Below are 19,649 nucleotides of genomic sequence, written 5' to 3' on the forward strand. Positions count from 1 at the left end.
TTTAGTTTTTTAAGGAAGTGCCAAATCGATTTCCAGAGTGGTTTACATTCCCACCTGCTCCACGGGAGAAATATGTGGCAGTCTGCTTCTGTAAAGATTTACAGCCTTGGAAACCCTGTGGGGCAGTTCTGCTCTGTCCTGTAGGGTCACTATGAGTTGAAATTGACTGGATGGCAGTTTTTTTTTTTAAACTGATTAATATTTACATTGTTGCTAATTTTTTTGATAAGACAAACAACACTACAACAATCAATCAAATATCTAAAAGCTTTTGGTAAATATTTACAAAATTGTAGCTAACACTGAATTGCTGTGAGGTAGGATAATCGTATCTTCCTGTGGCGCGATGAGTCACTTTTGTATGACCTTCCTTGTCATAGTTTTGTAACTCCCACCCAGGTGATTGGTGGTACGGCGTTTACGAGCTCTGCTGCTGACCAAAAGGTCGGCAGTTTGAATCCACCAGCTGCTTCTTGGAAACAATATGGGGCAGTTCTTCTTTCCTATAGGGTCTCTATGAGTTGGGATCAACTTGACTGCAATGGGTTTTTTTTTTTTCTTTTTCTTTTTTGGTGCATATAGGGTAATTGTAGCCCACCAAAGGGACTGGTGGGTTTTGCCATCCTACTGGGCTTGAAATGTGCCACCCCATAGACAGGAAATAGAGGATCCTACACCCCCCCCCCAGGAAACCCTGGTGGTGTAGTGGCTAAGTGCTACGGCTGCAAACCAAAGAGTCGGCAGCTTGAATTCGCCAGGCGCTCCTTGGAAACTCTATGGGGCAGTTCTACTCTGTCCTATAGGGTCGCTATGAGTCAGAATCGACTCGACGGCACTGGGTTTTTCTGGGTACACCCCCCCCACCCCCAGTAAGGAAGAATAGCCAGGAGTGGACAATGGTGTCCTTTGCACTCGGGATCCCTGCACTGAGAAGCTCCTGGAACCGGGAGACAGACAGACAGACAGAGAGAGCTGTAACCCTCAAGAGGGTGGGAGACCAGTAGGAGACCTCTCAGTGGGCTTCCTGGCCCACGGAATAAGCTGAGTGCATGGGGTGCCTCTGGGGACTTAAACCAAAAACCAAACCCACTGCCATGGAGCCAATTCTGACTCATAGTGACCCTATAGGACAGATAGAGTTTTCAAGGAGTGCCTGTTGGATTCGAACTGCCGATCTCTTGGTTAGCAGCTGTAGCACTTAACCACTAGTGCACCAGGGTTTCTGGGGACTTAGGGAGGGGCTAAAAGAACTTTGTAACACTTGCCTGAGCAGGACAGAGCCCTAGGGCCAGAGGGTGGTGTGCCTTTGAGCATGACTGGGAACAGGCTGTCCTGAAGGAAGAACTGTATCCCGAGTGTTTCTGGGCCTGAATTGTAACCTGTTATTTCCCTAATAGAAGTCCTGGTGGTGCAGTGATTAAAAGCTCAACTACTAACCAAAAGGTTGGCAGTTCGAATCCACCAGCTGCTCCTTGGAAACCTTGTGGGAGAGTTCTAATCTGTAAGCGACTCAACAGCAACAGGTTAACAGGTTACTTCCCTAATAAACCTCACAATCATGAGTATTGTCTGTGATTTCTGCCTGACCATTGCAATGAGTTACTGAACCCAGCAGAGAAGTAGAGAGTACCGTGGGAGGGATGGTTGCTGTCAGAATTGGTAAAGATGGTAGAGAGAGGAGGCATGTCTGACCTCCATCTCATAGGAATCAGCCTTGGGCTGTTGATATTGGTTTTCCTTTTCCCTTGTGAAGTTAGAGAAGGTCAGACACCACCCACATGCCATCATTACACTTCCAGTTTACTAGACATGGTTAAATTATATTTCAAATGGTGATTCAGTTCACAGTCTTACAAACAATATAAGAGAATTCTGTTATTTCATTTCTATCCAGTGATTATTGTTGAAATATTTTTAGATGTTTGCAAATTTGATGGGTGTGTAAAGGTATGTTCTTGTTCCATTAAAGTGCATTCCTTCCATAACTGGTGAAATTTTGAGTCTTTTCATAGGCTTATTGGCCATCTATGAGATGTCCAAGCCTTTGCCCAGTACCTTTGGAGAATTAGACTTCTTCTTCTTTATTTGTAGGAATTCTTTATATATTTTGGATACTGATCCTTTGTCGGTGTGGGGAATAAAACAGCTTTTTAAAAATGGAGATTTTTCTGCCTCGAAGATGTACTTCTCACTGAAGAATACAAGGACTGACGAGGCAAGTCAGTGCTGGGGATTGAGAGTGGGTTGTGCTTGGGAAAACCAGAAAAATTCTCTTTCATTCATGCCAAGAATATTTGCTCACATCCAGGGTACCAAGATAATGTTCAACACTGAGAACCAGGTGGCTTGATTGCTCATTTAAGTGAGATCTTTACATTCTCTGTTTTCATTAGCAATCTAGCAGAATCACTGTTTTTTTCCTTTCATAGTGTGGACGAAGTGGCAATAATTATTTGTTTTAAGACAAAATTTGTGAGTCATTAAGTTTTTGAGAAAGTAGAGATGTCTATTTAAACAGTACTACAGGGTAATGAATTACTAAAGAAACCAATGATAAAATGATTTTGATCTTTTTTAAGAAAAGGGGAGTTTCTTCCTGTGGACATAGACACAATCCATGAGGTTCTGAGGTGCATACAATGTTTTATTATTGACAGCATCATTTTGAGGATATGAACAGGATTCACAGAACTACCTGATTTTCCACAACCGAAGAGAAGATGCAAATGTTCTCTTGGTTCAGATTTCTTATTCACACAGTTAGAAGGTCCAGTGCAGGATTCTGTCAGTAGCACCAAGAGAAAAAGGCACGATAAGACCCGGAAAAGGGCACAGTGGGATAGTCACCCATGGAATGTTACATCTTCAGGATCATCAGGACCTGCTCTAAGGTTTGACCCTTCCAGTGGTTGAGAGAAGCCCTGGTGGGGCAGTGGCTAAAGTGCTCAGCTGCTGACTGAAAGGTTGGCATTTTGAACCCACCAGCTGCTTCATGGGAGAAAGGTATGACAGTCTGTTTCTGTACAGATCTATAACCTTGGAGACCTTCTCGGGCAGTTCTACTCTGTCCTATACAGAGTCGCTATGAATCAGAATGGACTCAATGGCAGTGAATTTGGTGGGTTTTGGTGGTTGAGTGATAAAGAGAAGGTGATGGAGAAACTTTCAGATTTCTTGATAGCATCTTCAGCCTTCAAAAGGAAACACGTTTCTCCATGGCAAAATCTTGGTTCAGTTCTCCTTGGCTACCCTTCCCCAATCACTCCCCATCTCATATCCTCCTCCCCTAAGGGTCATGTACCTCCCTGTGTTTCCTCCTCACCCTGGGTCCTCCCTCTTTTGCCCCATCAGCAGAGTCAGCCCAGGCTCTGCAACAGTCTGTTGAGGCCAGGAGTAGAGCAAGGAGTGAATACATGTGCTTTCTTTACTTGAGTCCTGCTTGTCCCTTCTATGGCAGAGCCTATAGGACCAAGGGAAGCCCTGTCCGAAGAGAAGAGCCTGGATCCTAGTTCCTCTACCTGGGCAGGGTTTCAGGCAAACATTCTTCTTTCCCCTCCTCTCCCAGCTTCTCTTCACCCTGGGTGCAGCACACATCTCTGACTGTCCCTGCCCCCATGTCATTGAACCTGGTCTAGATTGGTCCCACCTGTGTCCGGAGTCCACTATGCTCAGACAGGTGGGCCCTCAGCTGGCTCAGAGATCTGGAGTGTGGCATGAGGCTGCCCACTGAGACCTGGCCTCTTCTGAACCTGGTCCTGTCTCAGGCTCTACTGTTAGCGTTCTGCCTTACTTGCTGAAACCCAAGCCACTTTCTGTGGGAATGCAGTCACGAACTCAAAGTATTTGCAAAACCCTTTTCAGCTTCATATTCTAGGTGTAGGACCCACCCTTCTCAGGTTAGCCTGGTGAATGGAATCCCCTTCCTCTTGATCTTATCATCTAGAGCTAACAAGTCATTGCTGCGCACATTTGAATTCCTCCAATGCCTTGTGTTCCTGCTGTCTCACACCACCCGGTACTTGGACCATTTCCAGAAGGAAACCCTGGTCTGCATCAGGCCTGACTTTGCTAATTCCCTTTAGCAACAAGAGCACTAAGGCTTAGTATGGGCTTTTTTCCTTTTCTACTGACCCTTGAGAGTAAGGATTTATCAGTATTCAGGGCTGAGAGAGACTTAGTTATTCCTATGAAAGGATTACAGATTGTATTCATTACATTTCATATGCAGGATGAGAAAGTTCAGTGGCTGGGGCAAAGGTAGGACTCTGGGTTCCCCCTCTCCCCAGTCGTCACTCCAGGCCACCTGCCGCATGCCACCCTCTAAATTCTGCCCACAGTACCTGTCACTCTAAAGGACTTGGCTTTGGATGTCAAGTAGAATTGAGCAGGTGAGGGTCATGGGGAAGATCCAAGGGCCCAGTGTAATGGCTGTTGCCTTGGATTTGGCTGTGCCTGAGGCCATGGGTGGTGGTGCTGAAAAGAAACCTGAAGAGTGAAAGCCCTTGCCCATTTCCCAAACCTGAGGAGATGCCTTCCTCAGCTCCTGTCAACACAGGTGATCCAAACAATGCACACTTTTGTTAGCCCTGTACTATGTGGCAGCCGTTGTGAGAGGTCCTGGTGAATATGGGATGGACCTGTCTTCAAGGAGCCCGCATACTCAGTGAGAGAAGCAAAAGCTTACAATTCACAGTCACTCTTGCTGTGGCTGATGACGAAGTGATGAATGAGGACAATACTGAAGGATTCATAGGTGCTGACATTTGAGGTGGATATGAACGATTTCCAGAAATTGACCAAGAGAGCTGAGAAAGAAAAGTGATTCTAAGAAGAAAGAATAGTAAGAAGAAAAGTTCTGGAAACATCATGATGCCCAAATGTGTGGAGCGTATAAGAAAAGCAAGGTGAACAGAGCACAGGTGTGTGTAGTGAGGAGATGTCAGCAGGTAAGAAGGGAAAGTGAGGATGGGGTGAAAATTCCTGTGTCCATTATTCTCCCATGAAGAATTCACTGCGGAATGGATTCGCACACACACACAAGCAAGTACACGCAGACACTCAGAAAAGGAGTCTACTGCTTCTTTTCCCCTTTCTCAGTTACTTATTGGCTCCAGCATTTTCTCCCAGTGCCCCCAAAATTCCTTAAGCCATCTGTTGCAATCTCCCTGTGAGGTTCTCCTGAAGAACTTGCTCACATCCCTGTCCTTCTCCCACTCCTCTTTCTTCAACCTGCCTCCAGGATGCACCTTTGTTCACGTCTTTTTTTCCAAGTCAAAGGAGGAACATCTGTCTGTCAAAGCAGAAGTGCCAGGATGCTCTGGTGTGCCTGCCTGCTTCACACTGACAACCCATCTTGGCCTGCAGGGTGAGAGGAGCTGCCTCCTAAGGAGAGAGAGATCACTTCTCGTCCTGACCAATTCTGTTCCCCTGCTTGACATCCATTTCCTCTGCTCCACTCTTACTTCCTGCCTTGAGTTGTCCTTACCCTTGCTGAGGGTCCTCTTGAGTGGGATCAACTTACACTTTTTTAAAACATGAAGACAATAATAGCACCCAGTTCTTCAACATCTGCGCTTCTCTTGCCCTCCCCCATGTGACCATCTGCAAGCATGGGGCCTTCTCACACTTACTCCTGTAGTTTAATGTCAGGCAGTAGCTTTTTGAGCTCAGCTCCCATATCTTTCAGAGTTTTGGTCTGTTTTTCCCATTTCTTTGTGGCATCTTCATCCTCAGGGAACCCAAGGTTATGACTTTGTTGCTGCCACAGTCATAATGAAGAAAAATCTTTTCATCTACCTGGCCTTGAACCTCACAGCATCGCTGTCCAGGTGGGGACTTAAAAACATGATGGTGAAGTTGTAGCAAAGACAGTGAGTGTCTGTGAGAGAACATCTCAGGTGATGTTGTGGTGTGGAGAAGAGGACCCATTAGATACCCTGTCACTGTCTCCATGACAACAATAGCACCCACAATAGGGCTGGGCTGGCAGAGAAAGGAATGCCCTTTCCTGGCACTCCCTGTTCCATCAACACCTGAATTTTTCCTGAGCACAGCCCTCCCTGTGTCTCATGGTGATAAATGACACACGGTGAACTCTGATGCAACCCTGAAGACTTTTCATGGGACATTTGTGAACATATCGTTAATGTTTGTCCTCTAGGAGCTCACCCTCCAGCAGAAAAGACTGGAAACAGACACTGTGTTATAAGAAAAATGACAATGACAGGGACCCCCAGAATGTGCTTCCTGTAGAAGAACCTGGCAACAGCAGCGAGGTCCTTGTGTGTCTGTACCTGTTGGGCCCAGTGCCCAGGGAAGGTCTACTGGACATGAAGCCAAGGTGGAAGGGAAGAGAGGACTTCATTACTTAGGGGTGGTAGGGTGGAGAATTCCAAAAGCAAGGTTTCCACACTATTCCAGGGACTTAGGAGAGCAGCCAACTGGAAAGGACACATACAGTGATTGGTGAGACCCAGGACTAGAGTGTCTCAGAGAACCTTGGCCCTGTAACAACATATGCGTCATGTGAGCACCCAAGACTGTCTCTCACACATCTGAAACCCAGAGACTCACACCAAAAATAAAGAAGAAAAGCTTCAACAACCTAGGTCACAGGTAGAAAACCGCAAAACAGTCCACCTCCCTCCCCCCTTGAACCAAGGGACACCCTCCCCCTACAGGTGAGGAACCCCAACAGCACAGATGAGTTTGATTCAGGGAGAGAAGAGATCATTCCTCCAGAAAAGAACAAGACAATGTGCAAAGCTGTTAGTGGTAATGACTTTGCTGTGACAAACAACATTGCAGTGGACAATCACATGTTTTTTGAGGTATTTCCCTTCTGAGGTTGCATACAACATGCAACTGGTGATATCATTCACAAGGACATGGTCATGATTCAGAAAGTACTTGGTTTTCCACAACAAAGGAGAAGATGGAAAATGTTCTCTTTGCTGAGATTTCCTGTTCCAGCCATGAGAAGGTCCAGTGCAAGAGTTGTATCAGTAGCACCAAGGGAACAAGGCACAATATGATCAGGGAAAGAGTAGAAGAGGATTGTCATCCATGGGCACGGGGACTGTGATGTTGCATCTGCAGGATCAGCAGAACCTGCTGGAGGCTCAGGATCTGCTCTAAGATTTGACTCTCCTAATGGTTGAGAGATGAAGAGCTGGCGATAGAAGAGCTACCGGCCCAGTAGGGAGAGGAAGTGATTGGACTAGACCACAGTCCTTGGGGCTTCTTGGTACCATTTTCAGAAAGGAAACACATGTTTGTGCAAGTCACTGAGGAAAAGCTGGGTCAGTTCTCTTGGGGTTCCCTTCCTCATTACTCCCCATCTCATAGCCTGCCTTCACTGAGACCATGTACTTCCCTTCTGTTCCCCTTTACTCTGTGTCCTGCAGCCTGTACCCATCCATCTTCCCTCCTTTTCTGCATCAACAGTGTCAGCCCAGACCTGGCTACAGATGGCTAGGGCTCAGGCCTAGAGTGAGGACTGAATGCATCTTCTCCCTTACTCAGGTCCTAGTTTCCTTTTGAGATATTCTTCAAGAATAGTCACATCCTTACTCTTCTTCCACTTCTCTTTCATTGATCTGAAGCCAGCATGAACCTCTGTCCACTTTATTTTCTCCCTGTCCATGTGGAGGAACATATTTCTGTCAAAGTCTTACTGCCAGGATGCACTGATGCACCTGCCAGCCCCTTGCTGATGAATACATCTTGTCCTGCATGGTGAGAGGAGTTGCCCTTCTTGGAGACGGATCACCCTCTAGTCTTATCCAATCCATTGCCCCCACCTGTCATTCACTTCCTCTGGTCTCTTTTTTCCTGCCCTACTCTGTCTTCCAAGGCTCACCCTTATTGCAGGCCTCTTGGTTGAGGCCAACTTCTACTTTTTTGTAACACAAGCACAATAGCAAACCATCCCTTTAATAGCTGTTCTTCTCTTGTCTTCACCCTCTTGACCATCTCCATGCACTGGGTCATCTCAAACTTACCTCTGGTTATGTAATTCTCCAGATTAATGTCAGGTAGTTGCTTTTTCAGTCCTTTTGCCATGGCTCTCAGAATCTCGGTTGTTCAACCCACCTTCATGACATGCACAATCATCTCCAGGGGCCTCAAGGTTATGGCCTGTTGCTACCACTGTCATAGTGAAGAAACAAACTTTTATGTCCCTGGCCTTGGACCTCACACCAAGGCTGTCCAAATGAGGACTTAGAAATGATGGTGAAGTTGTAGAAAAGAGAATGAATGTCTGTGAGGGTTAATCTCAGGTGAGGGCTAAGGTGGGGCAAAGAGGATTTATTTGCCACCCTCGACTGAACCTCTGGAAACCTTGGTGGCGTAGTGGTTAAGAGGTACAGCTGCTAACCAAAATGTCAGTAGTTCAAATCCACCAGGCACTCCTTGGAAACCCTAGGGGCAGTTCTACTCTCTCCTATAGGGTTGCTAATAGTTGGAATTGATTCGACAGCAAAGGGTTTGGGTTTTCTTGGAACTAATCTCTGTGACATCAAGAGAATCCTGCTTCAGGGCTAGTGGCAGAGAAAGAAGGGCCCCTTCCTGTCACAGCCCCTATATAACCAGCTGTGGAATTCTTCCTTAGTTCTGTCTTCCATGTGACTTTCTTTGAGGTTCTGTGAGAGATGCCACATGGTGAACTCTGATGCACCTCTGGACTCTTAACAGTGCTGATGATAGGAGATTCATGAACATACAAGACAGTGTCTGTCCTTCTGGCCCTCACAGTCCAGTGTAGAGGAATGGAAGCAGACACTGTGTATTAATGGAAGTCACAACAACAGGGACACCCAGGATGGGATTCATGCACAGTCACTGGGCCTTGATAACAACAGAAGGGTCATGGTGTGTCTGCACCTGCCTAGTTTCCGGGAAGTGTGTTCTTGGGCTGAATCCAATGTGGAGGGGAAAGGGCGAGCTCTTTAACCAAGTGGGATCTGAAGGGAGGAGAACAGCTGTGGGAGGAGGATTCATATAGGAAATTGCCAAAACACATGAATAGAGATTCCCAGAGATATTACCTTGGAGTAACATACACCCCCCACAAGTGAACGCACCAAGACTGACACACACACCTGAATTCAAGAGAGACTAACATCAAAGAAAAGAAAGAAAAACTTGACTAATCTAGTTAACATGTTCAAATCCGCACAAGGCGGACCCCACCCCTCCCTGAACCAAACACACCCTCTTCCTGAAGATGAGGGACCCCAACAGCACAGATGAAGTGAACTCAGGGAGAGAAGAGGTCATTTCCTCCACAAAAGAACAAGGCAAAGAAAATGTGTAAAGCTGTAGATATTAATGACTTTGGGCAAGTTGCTTAGGTTTTGTAAGAGTGGAGAGTTGGGGCAACAATACCAACAAGTTCATTAACAATGACCACAAACATGAACAGAGCACATACTTTATGTGAGCATAAAGGACGGAATGTCATGGGATGAACGCAGGACTTGATGTCTGAAGACCTAGGATCATGTCCTTTGGGGCATGAGGCAAGTATCTTAATGGCTCAGGACAGGTGTCTTAACCTCACAGTGTCCTGGACTGGGACCTAAGAAACACAGTGGGTCCTCCTTCCCATATTTTTTATTTTGTTTTTGATGAGCTTAACTGAGAAACTTCTAGTGACATGTCTTTGTAAAAGGCATAGTTTAAAACAAACTTTTGACTTTAGTGGTCTATATGGTTGAGAACCACCACTCTTCTGTCAGTTTGTCATGCTGTGGTAGCCTGTGTGTTGCTTTTATGCTGGAAGCTATGCCACCCTTAGTTCAAATAGCAGCTGAGTCACCCATAGTGGAAGACTCTTAACAAGAGGGATTGACACAGTGGCTGCAATGATGGGCTTATGCGCAGCAGTGATTGTGAGGATGGCTCAGGACCAGCACTGTTTTGTTCTGTTTTACATAGGGTCAGTATGAGTCGGAATTGACTCAACGGCACCTAACAACAACAACAAAACTCACAGTTGACAGATTTCAGCAGAGCTTCCAGACTAAGACAGAGTGGGAAGAAGGACCTGGAGATCTACTTCTGAAAAAATTGACCAGTGAAATCCTTATGGATAACTGTGGAACATCATCTGATATAATGCTGGAATATGAGCCCTTCAGGTTGGAGGGCACTCAAAATACACTGGGGAAGAGCTGCTTCCTGAAAGTAGTGTTCATCTTAATGACTTGGATGGAGTAAATCTTTTGGAACCTTCATTTGCTGATGTGGCATGACTAAAAATGAGAAGAAACAGATGAAAATATCCATTAATAATTGGAATGTGGAATGTAGGAAGTTATGAATCAAGGAAAATTGGAAGTTGTCAAAAATGAAATGGAATGCTTGAATATCAATATCCTAGGCATTAATGAGCTGAAATGGACTGGTATTGGCCATTTTGAATCAGATAATCATATGGGCATGTAGGGAATGACAAATTGAAGAGGTACAGTGTCCCATTCATTATCAAAAAGAGCATTTCAGGAACTATGCTGAAAAACAACACTGTCAGATAAAGGATAATATCAATATGCCTACAAAGAAGACCAGTTAATACAAGTATGATTCAAATTTACATACCAACCACTAGGACTAAAGATGAAGAAACAGAAGGTTTTACCAACTTCTGCAGTCTGAAATTGATCAAACGTGCAATCAAGATGCATTGATAACTATTGATTAATGGAATGTGAAAGCTGGAACAAAGAAGAAGGATTGTAGCTGGAATATATGGCCGTGGTGATAGAAATGATTCCAGAATTCACATGATAAAATGTGCGAGATCAACGATGTATTCATTGGAAAAACCTTTCTTTAAGAACATAAACAGCGAGCACATACATGCATCTCTCTGGATAGAATACAAAGGCATAAAATTGACTACATCAGTGGAAAGAGATGATGGAGAAGCTCAAGATCATCAGTCAGAGCAAGGCCAGGGACTAGGTGCAGAAAGACCATCAATTACTCATACGCAAATTCAGGTTGAAGCTGAAGAAAATTAAAACAAGTCCATTAGACCCAAAGTATGTCCTTGAGTATATCCCACCTGAGTTTAGCGATCATCTCAAGATTGGATTTGTGGCGTTGAACACTAATGACTGAAGACCAGAAGAGTTGTGGGATGACGTCCAGGACATCATACATGAAGAAAGGAAAAGGTCATTGAAAAGACAGGAAAGAAAGAAAAGACCAAAATGGATGTCAGAAGATACTCTAAAACTTACCCCAGAACTTACAGTAGCTAAAGTGAGCAGAAGAAATGATGAAGTAAAAGACCTGAAGAGAGGATTTCAAAGAGTGTCTTGAGAATGCAAATAAAGTATTATAATGAAATGTCCAAAGATCTGGAGTTAGAAATCCCAAAAGGAAGAACATGTTTGGCATTTCTGAAGTGAATAGAACTGAAGAAAAAAATTCAAGCCTTGAGTTGCAATACTGAAGGAGTCTATGAGCAAAAAATCGAAAGATGCAGGAAGCATCAAAAGAAGATGGAAGGAATACACAGAATCACTGTACCAAAGGAATTGGTCGACATTCAACCATTTCAGGAGGTAGTGTTTGATCAAGAACTGATGGTACTGAAAGAAGTCCAAGCTGTACTGAAGGCATTGGCAAAAAAAAAAAAAAAAAGGCTCCAGGAATTGATGGAATACCAATTGAGATCTTTTAACAAACACATGCAACTCTGGAAGCACTGATTCCTCTATGCCAAGACATTTTGGGAGACAGCGACCTGGCCAACTGACTGGAAGAGATTCATATATGTGCCCATTCCAGAGAGAGATGATTCAACAGAATGCAGAAATTATCGAACAATGTCATTAATATCACACACAAGTAAAAAATTCTAAAACAGTTGCAGCTATACATTGACAAAGAACTGCCAGAAATTCAAGCCGAATTCAGAAGAGGATGTGGAAGGAGGGATACCATTGCTGACATGAGAGGGATCTTGGCTAAAAGCAGAGAATACCAGAAAGATGTTTATCTGTGTTTTATTGACTATGCAAAGGCAGTAGACTGTGTGGATCATAAAAAATTATGGATAACATGGTGTCTTAATCATCTAGTGCTGCTGTAACAGAAATACCACAGGTGGATGGCTTGAACAAAGAGATGTCTGTTCTCTCACAGTCCAGTAGGCTAGAAAACAGGGCACAGGCTCTAGGGAAAGGCTTTCTCTCTCTGTCAGCTCTGGAGGAAGGTCCTTGTCATCAGTCTTCTCTTGGTCTGGGAGCATCTCAGTGCAGGAATCTCAGGTCCAAAGGACGCACTCTGCTCCTGGCACTGCTTTCTTGGTGGTATGAGGTCCCCCATGTCTCTCTGCTTGCCTTTCTCTTTTATATTTCAAAAGATTTTGGTTTAAGACACTACCTAATCTTGTAGACCTCATCAGTATAACTGCTGATAATCTATCTTGTTCCATCATAGTGATAGCATTTACAACATATAGGAAAATCACATAAAATGGTGGACAATCACATAAAATGATGGACACTCACAGAGTGCTGAGAATCATGGCCCCGCTGAAGTGACAGATATTTTGGGGGACACAATTCAATCCATGACACATGGTGAAGATTGGGAATTCCAGAACATTTAATTGTGCTCCTGCAGGACCTGTACATAGATCAAAAGGCAGTCGTTTCAACAGAATAAGAGAATACTGCTTGGTTTAAAATCAGGAAAGGTGTACGTCAGGGTTGTATCCTTTCACCATACTTATTCAATCTGTACGCTTAGCTGATAATCGAGAAACTGGACTACATGAAGAAGAATGCCTCATCAGGACTGGAGGAAGACTCAACGACCTGTGTTATGCAGATGACACAACCTTGCTTGCTGAAAGTGAAGGGGACTTGAAGCACTTACTGTTGAGTATCAAAGACTACAGCCTTTGTTATGGATTACACTTAAACATAGAGAGAACAAAATCCTCACAATTGAACCAGTAAGCAATATCATGATAATCGGAGAAAAGATTGAAGTTGTCAAGGATATCATTATGCCAGTCGACCTAGATGTCCCCTGAAACAATGGTCCCCAGACCCCTGCCCCTGCTACTCTGGTCTGCGAAGTGTTTTGTTGTATTTAGGAAACTTCTTAGCTTTTGGTTTAGTCCAGTTGTGCTGTGTGTTGTCTTTCCCTTCAACCAAAATAGTTTTTGTTTACTATCTAATTAGCGAATACCCTGTCCCTCCCTCCCCACCCTCCTAACCATCAAAGAATATTTTCTCCTGTGTTTAAACTTTTTCTTGAGTTCTTATAATAGTGGTCTCATACAATATTTATCCTTTGGCAACTGACTAATTTCACTCAGCATAATGCCTATTAGATTCCTCCATGTTATGAGATGTTTCACGGATTCATTGTTGTTCTTCATTGTTGCATAGCATTCCATTATGTCAATATACCATAATTTGTTTATCCATTCATCCATTAATGGGCCCTTTGGTTGCTTCCATCTCTTTGCTATTGTAAACAGTCCTGCAGTAAACATGGGTGTGCATATATCTGTTTGTGTGAGGGCTCTTACTGCTCTAGGTTATATTCTAAGGTGCAGGATTGCTGGATCATATGGTAGTTCAATTTTAGCTTTTAAAAGAAGTGCCAAACTGATTTCCAGCAGAACCACTGGTAGTCTTTTCCCCACATTGTGGAGGAAGAAGGAAGTACTAACAATTGTCTAGTAAGACTTAAGATGAAATTTGCAAGTAATTCAATTTTTCAGAAAATAGAGATATTTATTTAAATATTGTTTAATCAGTTAGTAAAGGAATCAATGATGGATAAAATTTTGATCTTTTTAACAGAAGGGAGATTCTTTCTCAGGACATGGAAACAATCTCTGAGATGATAAGCTTACACACGGTACTTTAACTGGTGTTGCCCATCCCAAGGATACAGAGGGGATTCTGAGAACTCCATTTTCCACAACCAGAGTGAAGATGGAAAATGTTCTCTTGGTTGGGATTTCTTATTCACAGAGTTAGAAAGTCCAGTGCATTCTTTCAGTAGCACCAAGAGAAAAAGGCACAATAAGACTGGGAAAAGGGCATGGTGGGATAGTCACCGATGGAATGTTACCTCTTCAGGATCATCAGGACGTGCTGTAGCTCTGGATCTGCCCTAAGTTCTGACCCTCCTAATGGTTGAGAGATGAAGAGCAGGTGATGCAGAAGCTGCCAGGCCAGTAGGGAGAGTGGTCGAACTAGACCACAGATCACAGGGCTTCTTAGCAGCATCCTCTTCCTTTAGAAGGGAAACACATGTTTGTGTAAGTGGCTGAGGAGATTCTGGGTCAGTTCTCTGTGGCTACTCCTCCCTGATCTCTCCCCATCTCAGAGCCTACCCCATTAAGGGCCATGTGCTTCCCTTCTGTCCCCCCTTGCCTTGTGTCTTGCACCCTCTATCAGGCTCCTGCCTCTTTTTCTGCATCAACAGAATCAGCCAGGCCTAGCTACAGGTGGTTAGGGCTCAGGACTGGAGCAAAGGGTGAATCCATCTGCTCCCTTACTCAGGTCCTGGTCTCTCCTTCCATGGCAGGGCCTGCAGGACCAGGAGGAAGCCCTGTACTAAAAGAGGGGCCTGCATCCTGGGTCCTCCAACCTGGGTAGGTTGGCAGGCAAATAACTTTCTTTCCCCTTCTCTCTCAGCCTCTCTTTGCCCTGGTGGCAGCACACAGATATGAATGTGAATGTTCCTGCCTCCACCCCATCCATTCCTGGTGTAGCTCTGCCCCACCATTCTCCTGAGTCCACTCTATTCACATGGGTAGGCACTCAGCTGGCTCAAAATCTGGAGTCTGGCATGAGACCAGCTGCCATATGCTTTGCACCAAGGCTGAGGCAGGATTCCCTCCTTCAGAACCTAGTTCTGAACCAGGTTCTGCCTTGATTGCTGCTACCAACCCACAACATTCTCTGTGAGAATACAAAATTGAGTTGAGTCTATTGGATTGGGCTTGCCAAGCCCTTTCCAGTCAGTCCCCTTTTTCTTGGGTAATTCCAGGCACTTCTTTTGTTGATTGATGGATACCATCCACTCATTCTTGATTCCATCATGTAGAGGAAACAGGTTGTGGCCTCACTGAACTTTCAGTACTGCCCATGCCTTGTGTTCCTGCTGTCTCCACAACTCCCAGCAGGTGGGCTGCTCCTAAACAGAGACCCTGGTGTGCATCAAGCCTGACTTTGCTAAGCTGCGTTAGTAGCAACAGCTCCCAGGCCTAGGTCTGGGCCTTTCCCATTCCACTGACCTTTGGCAGTAATGATTCATCAAAACTCAGGGCTGAGTAAGCCCATGTCTTTGCTATCAAGTGGTAAGAGGTGGTATTTACCATGTGTCATATGTATGCTGAGAAGGTTCAGTGGCTGGCAGAGGGATAGCATTCTAGCATCCACCTACCCCGAGTATTCACACCAGGCTCCCTGCCCCGTGCCACCCTCTCAATTCTGCCCACAATACCCATCAAGCTAAAGGACTCAGCCTTCATTTGCAAGCAGGATTGAGCAGCCGACGGTCACGAGGAGGATCCCAGGGCTTGGCGTGATGGCTACGTTGGGTTGGGTTATGGCTGAGGCCATGGTGACTTGTGCTGAAATGGAAACAGAGGAGTGAAAGCCCTTGGCCAGACACACATTTTTTAACCCTCCTCTATGTGGCAGCCGCTGTGACAGGTCCTGTCATTGAAGATCGTTATGAGATGGGCCTGTCCTCACAGAGCTGACACTTAGTGATGGAGGCAAAAGCTTACAATACAAGCAAGTACTCTGGCTGAGCCCAAAGAGGAGGTGATGAACAAAGATGCCGTGAAGGCTTAGCAGGAGCTGACATATGAAGTGGTTGTGAAGGGGTCCAGAAATACAACCACTGGAATAAAAAGCGACTCTAAGAAGAGGGAACAAAAAGAAGAAAAGATCTGGAAACAATGATGCCCCCATGTTTGAGGCCAGCAAGAGATCCACAGTGAAGGGACCACAGGTGTCTGCAGGGACGAACAGATATCACGAGGTGAGAAGGGAAAGGGAGGATGGGGTGAAAATCCCTATGTCCATTATTCTCCCAAGAAGAACTCATTGAGGACTGGATCTGTTTCTCAAAGACACACACACAAACACAGAAAAGGAAGCTACCATTTCCTTCTCTACTTCTTACTTACCTTTTGGCTCTAACATATCTTCCCAGTGCCCCAAAAACTTCTCAAGCCATCTCTGGCAGTCTCCTTTTGAGGTATTCTCGAAAAACTTGTTCAAATCCCTGATCTTCTCCCATATCTCTCTCATTATTCTGGATCCTGGATGCCCCTCTGTCCAATTCTTGTTCACGGGGTCGAAGACGAGGAATACATATCCGTCAAAGCCAAACTTCCAGAATGCTGTGGTATTTCCATCTCCTTCACGGTAACAACACATCTGGGCCTGCAGGGTGAGAGGAGCTGCCCCCCCCCCCCCATGGACAGAGATCACCTTCTAGTCCTAACCAATCCTTTGCCTACATCCACCTCCTTTGTTTCCCTTTTATGTCCTGGCCCTGCTCTGTCCTCCAAGTCCTGCCCGTGCTGAGTGACCTCTTGTTTGGACCAACTTTCAATGTCTTTTTTTTGCACAATTTCAATAATGGCCACACACTCCTTCTACACCTGTTCTTCTGCCTTCACCCAGCTGACCCCTCCAAGCAGAGGGCATTCTCAGACTTACCCCTGATCTTCTCCCGGTTAATGTTGGGCAGAAACTGTTTGAGGTTATCTGCCACATCTGTCAGAGTTTCCATCTGATCCTTCCACTCCTCTGTCCTGCTTATTTTCAATCCCAGGTGACCCACGACTGTGACATTTTTGCTGTCATAGTGAAGAAAAGTCCTTCCATCCACCTGGCCTTGAATCTTATATGATCGCTGTCCAGATGAGAAGTTGTAGCAAAGAAAGTGTGCATCTACGAGAGAAAATCTCAGATGAGGGTTGGGATGGGACGAAGAGGACCCATTAGACAGCCTCCCCCAATCTACATGGCATCAAGAGCATCCCTGTGCAGGGCTTGGCTGGCAGAGAAAGGCGTTCCCCTTCTTGGCACTTACCCTGCACCACAAACTCCTTAATACTTCCTCAGCCCCGTTGTCCCTGTGACTCATTGAGGTTCTGTGAGAAATGCTACTGGGTAAACCCTGATGCCACCCTCTTAGGTGGTGATGGCAGATTTGTGAAAACAAAAGACAATGTCTGTCTTCCAGGAGCTGACACTTCCACAGAACAGAATGGAAACAGGCACTATAAGAAATATGACAATGACAGGGGTCCCCAGGATGGGCTTCAAGCAGAAGAGCCTGGCCGTTGGCAGCACAGGGGCCCCAGGTGTCTGCACTTGCTGGGCCCAGTGCCTGGGGAGTGTCACTGGGGCTGAAGCCAAGGTGGAAGGGAAGAGTGGACCCCATAGATGTCACTGAATGTAATGGCAATAGTAGTGACATAAAAAACTCGCAAAATTAAGATGACTCCTTTAAATTACAAGTCATAACACTGCCTAGCTGTATTTACAGTCTATGTTTTCATGTTTAATGGAGCCAAAGGAAACAATTTCTCAGTTCTAGATATCAGGTCTGGAAGCCGAGGGGTCTCCTGGAGAAGGGAAGTCTTTCTCTCCCCATTCCACTCCTGTTCCGCTCCATGTCTCCAAGATTGAAGGTGTTAACCCCATCCTCACCTCCACACCATGCCCTCTGGGGCAGCTCCTTTTCTGGGAAGGTTGCCAAAGTCATTTTAGCATCTTAACAGTGATGGACCTGGGGGGGGGGGTGGGGAGGATCTTTGAAAGCAGGGAAGGTGTGGGAGGCGGGTAGTTGGGGGCCCTCCTTGTAGAAATCTTCTCCAGGGTCTAGACTTTGCAAGCCCTTGTCTCTTAAGTTCAAAGCATGCTCACCATGGCCAAGCTTTGGGCTTCTCTGGGCCCTGGAAGAAGCAGGCAGTTCTGCTCCTCCCCCTTGGGCGGGGGCCAGGCCACGGCGAGAGGAGGTGAGGCTGAGCAAGAAGAGGGCTTACGTCACCCAAGAAACCTCAATGAATGACTGCAGCTCCAGGCCAGGCGGCCGCGGCCGCGCAGCGCTCCGCCCTGGCCCCAGCCAGGGCCCTTGTTCTTCTCTGCCCCCCAAAATATTTTCCCGCCCCTTGCCTCTTGTCCTCTGCAGGGGTTGCTCAGAGAAGCCTGGGTGCCCACTCCGGCAAGCTAAACAGGCCGCTTCTTTTCCACTCCAACTTTAGGTTCCAACTTCGGAGCGCTTTGGCAGTCACTTCTTCCAGGTCTGCAAGTAGGCCCTGGGTCCGAAGCTCGCATTCCCCTGCAGTCAGCGCCCTTGTCGCCCCGGGACGCAAGGGGCAGTGCCATCCCCACTGACGGTATCACCTGATGCGTCCGCTTCGTCGTCCTGCTCTAGTGACGCCCCTGGGCAACATTTCCGCGAAGCCCATGGCTCCCTCCATCCGCCCCCCTCCCTTCCATCTCCCGTAGTGCTTTTCACCCACGTCCCCTCTTTTTTCGTCCCTGCTCCTTACCCAGGAGGCGAGAAACAGCCCCTCGGGAAACTGTCGCCTCGGGACGAGCCAGCGGAGAGGACCCGTGGCAGCAGCGGCCAGAAAGAACCCCGCCTTCCCCGCTCTGCACCACGGAGTGACCGGTCGGCGCCGTCCAGATCCAGCCCGGCAGCTGCAGCAGAAGCAGGAGGCCGGGAGCGAACTGGGTGCCCAGAGCCAGAGCCATGAGGTCCTAACCCCTGAGCCGCTAGCAAGCTTTTGGGAAAGAGCCCTTTAGGGTGTATCACGTGGCCAAGACTCAGAAGCCTGGAGACTTCCGCTTTGATTGGTCCTTGGGTTTTCTGTTCATCTCAGCCAGTTCCTCCTCTTTCCTGTGCCATCCAAGGTTTGAAAGCAGCACACCGTTCTATTTTCCTTCCCATTCTTCCCGACCGCTTTCTTCTTCCCGGTCTCCACTCCTTTTCAGACTCTCCTTCCTCACACGATTTAAGATATTCAGGCTCCACAGTACACTCTGATCTTGAATCAAGCTGGCTGAGGACAGCAGTTAACTGTCCTCTCGTCACTGATACGTTTTCTAATAGCTTCTATCCCAGTGGAGGGCAAGATCTTCAGGAAACCAGAGTAAGTCCTTGGTAGGAAAAGCGTGGGGCCCTCAGGCAGGAATTTCTCTTGCTAAGTTTTGTCCTGTGATCGCATCCAGATACCATGGTGTAGAGCACCCTGGTGGTTTCTGATGATTTTCACCTTCTAGTTGAGGTTTAAAAAAACATCCATCTGGTATTCTCTGCTTTCAGCCAGGATCCATCTGACATCAGCAATGATATCTCTGGTTCCACGTCCTCTTCTGAATCCAGCCTGAATTTCTGGCAGTTCCCTGTTGATATACTGCTGCAGCTGTTTTTGAATGATCTTCAGCAGAATTTTGCTTGTGTGTGATATTAATGATATTGTTCTATAATTTCCACATTCGGTTGGATCACCTTTCTTGGAAATAGGCATGAATATGGATCTCTTCCAATCAGTTGGCCAGGAAGCTGTCTTCCATATTTCTTGGCATAGACAAGTGAGTACCTCCAGCGCTGCATGTGTTTGTTGA

At 46.1% G+C, this 19,649-nt stretch overlaps 1 protein-coding gene across 1 annotated transcript in view; it reads left to right on the forward strand.

The window, feature by feature from the left end:
- The window catches only part of LOC126070298 (uncharacterized), a 138,360-nt gene extending 119,220 nt beyond the window's left edge, over positions 1–19,140 (forward strand). The window contains exon 5 of the mRNA XM_049874353.1: positions 18,576–19,140. Within this exon, the coding sequence (XP_049730310.1) occupies positions 18,576–18,778 (203 nt within the window). The 3' untranslated portion in view covers positions 18,779–19,140. The remainder of the gene's footprint in view (positions 1–18,575) is intronic.
- Positions 19,141–19,649: the final 509 nt, after the last annotated feature.

This window comes from Elephas maximus, chromosome 1 (assembly GCF_024166365.1).
Source record: "Elephas maximus indicus isolate mEleMax1 chromosome 1, mEleMax1 primary haplotype, whole genome shotgun sequence".
NCBI lineage: Eukaryota > Metazoa > Chordata > Mammalia > Proboscidea > Elephantidae > Elephas > Elephas maximus.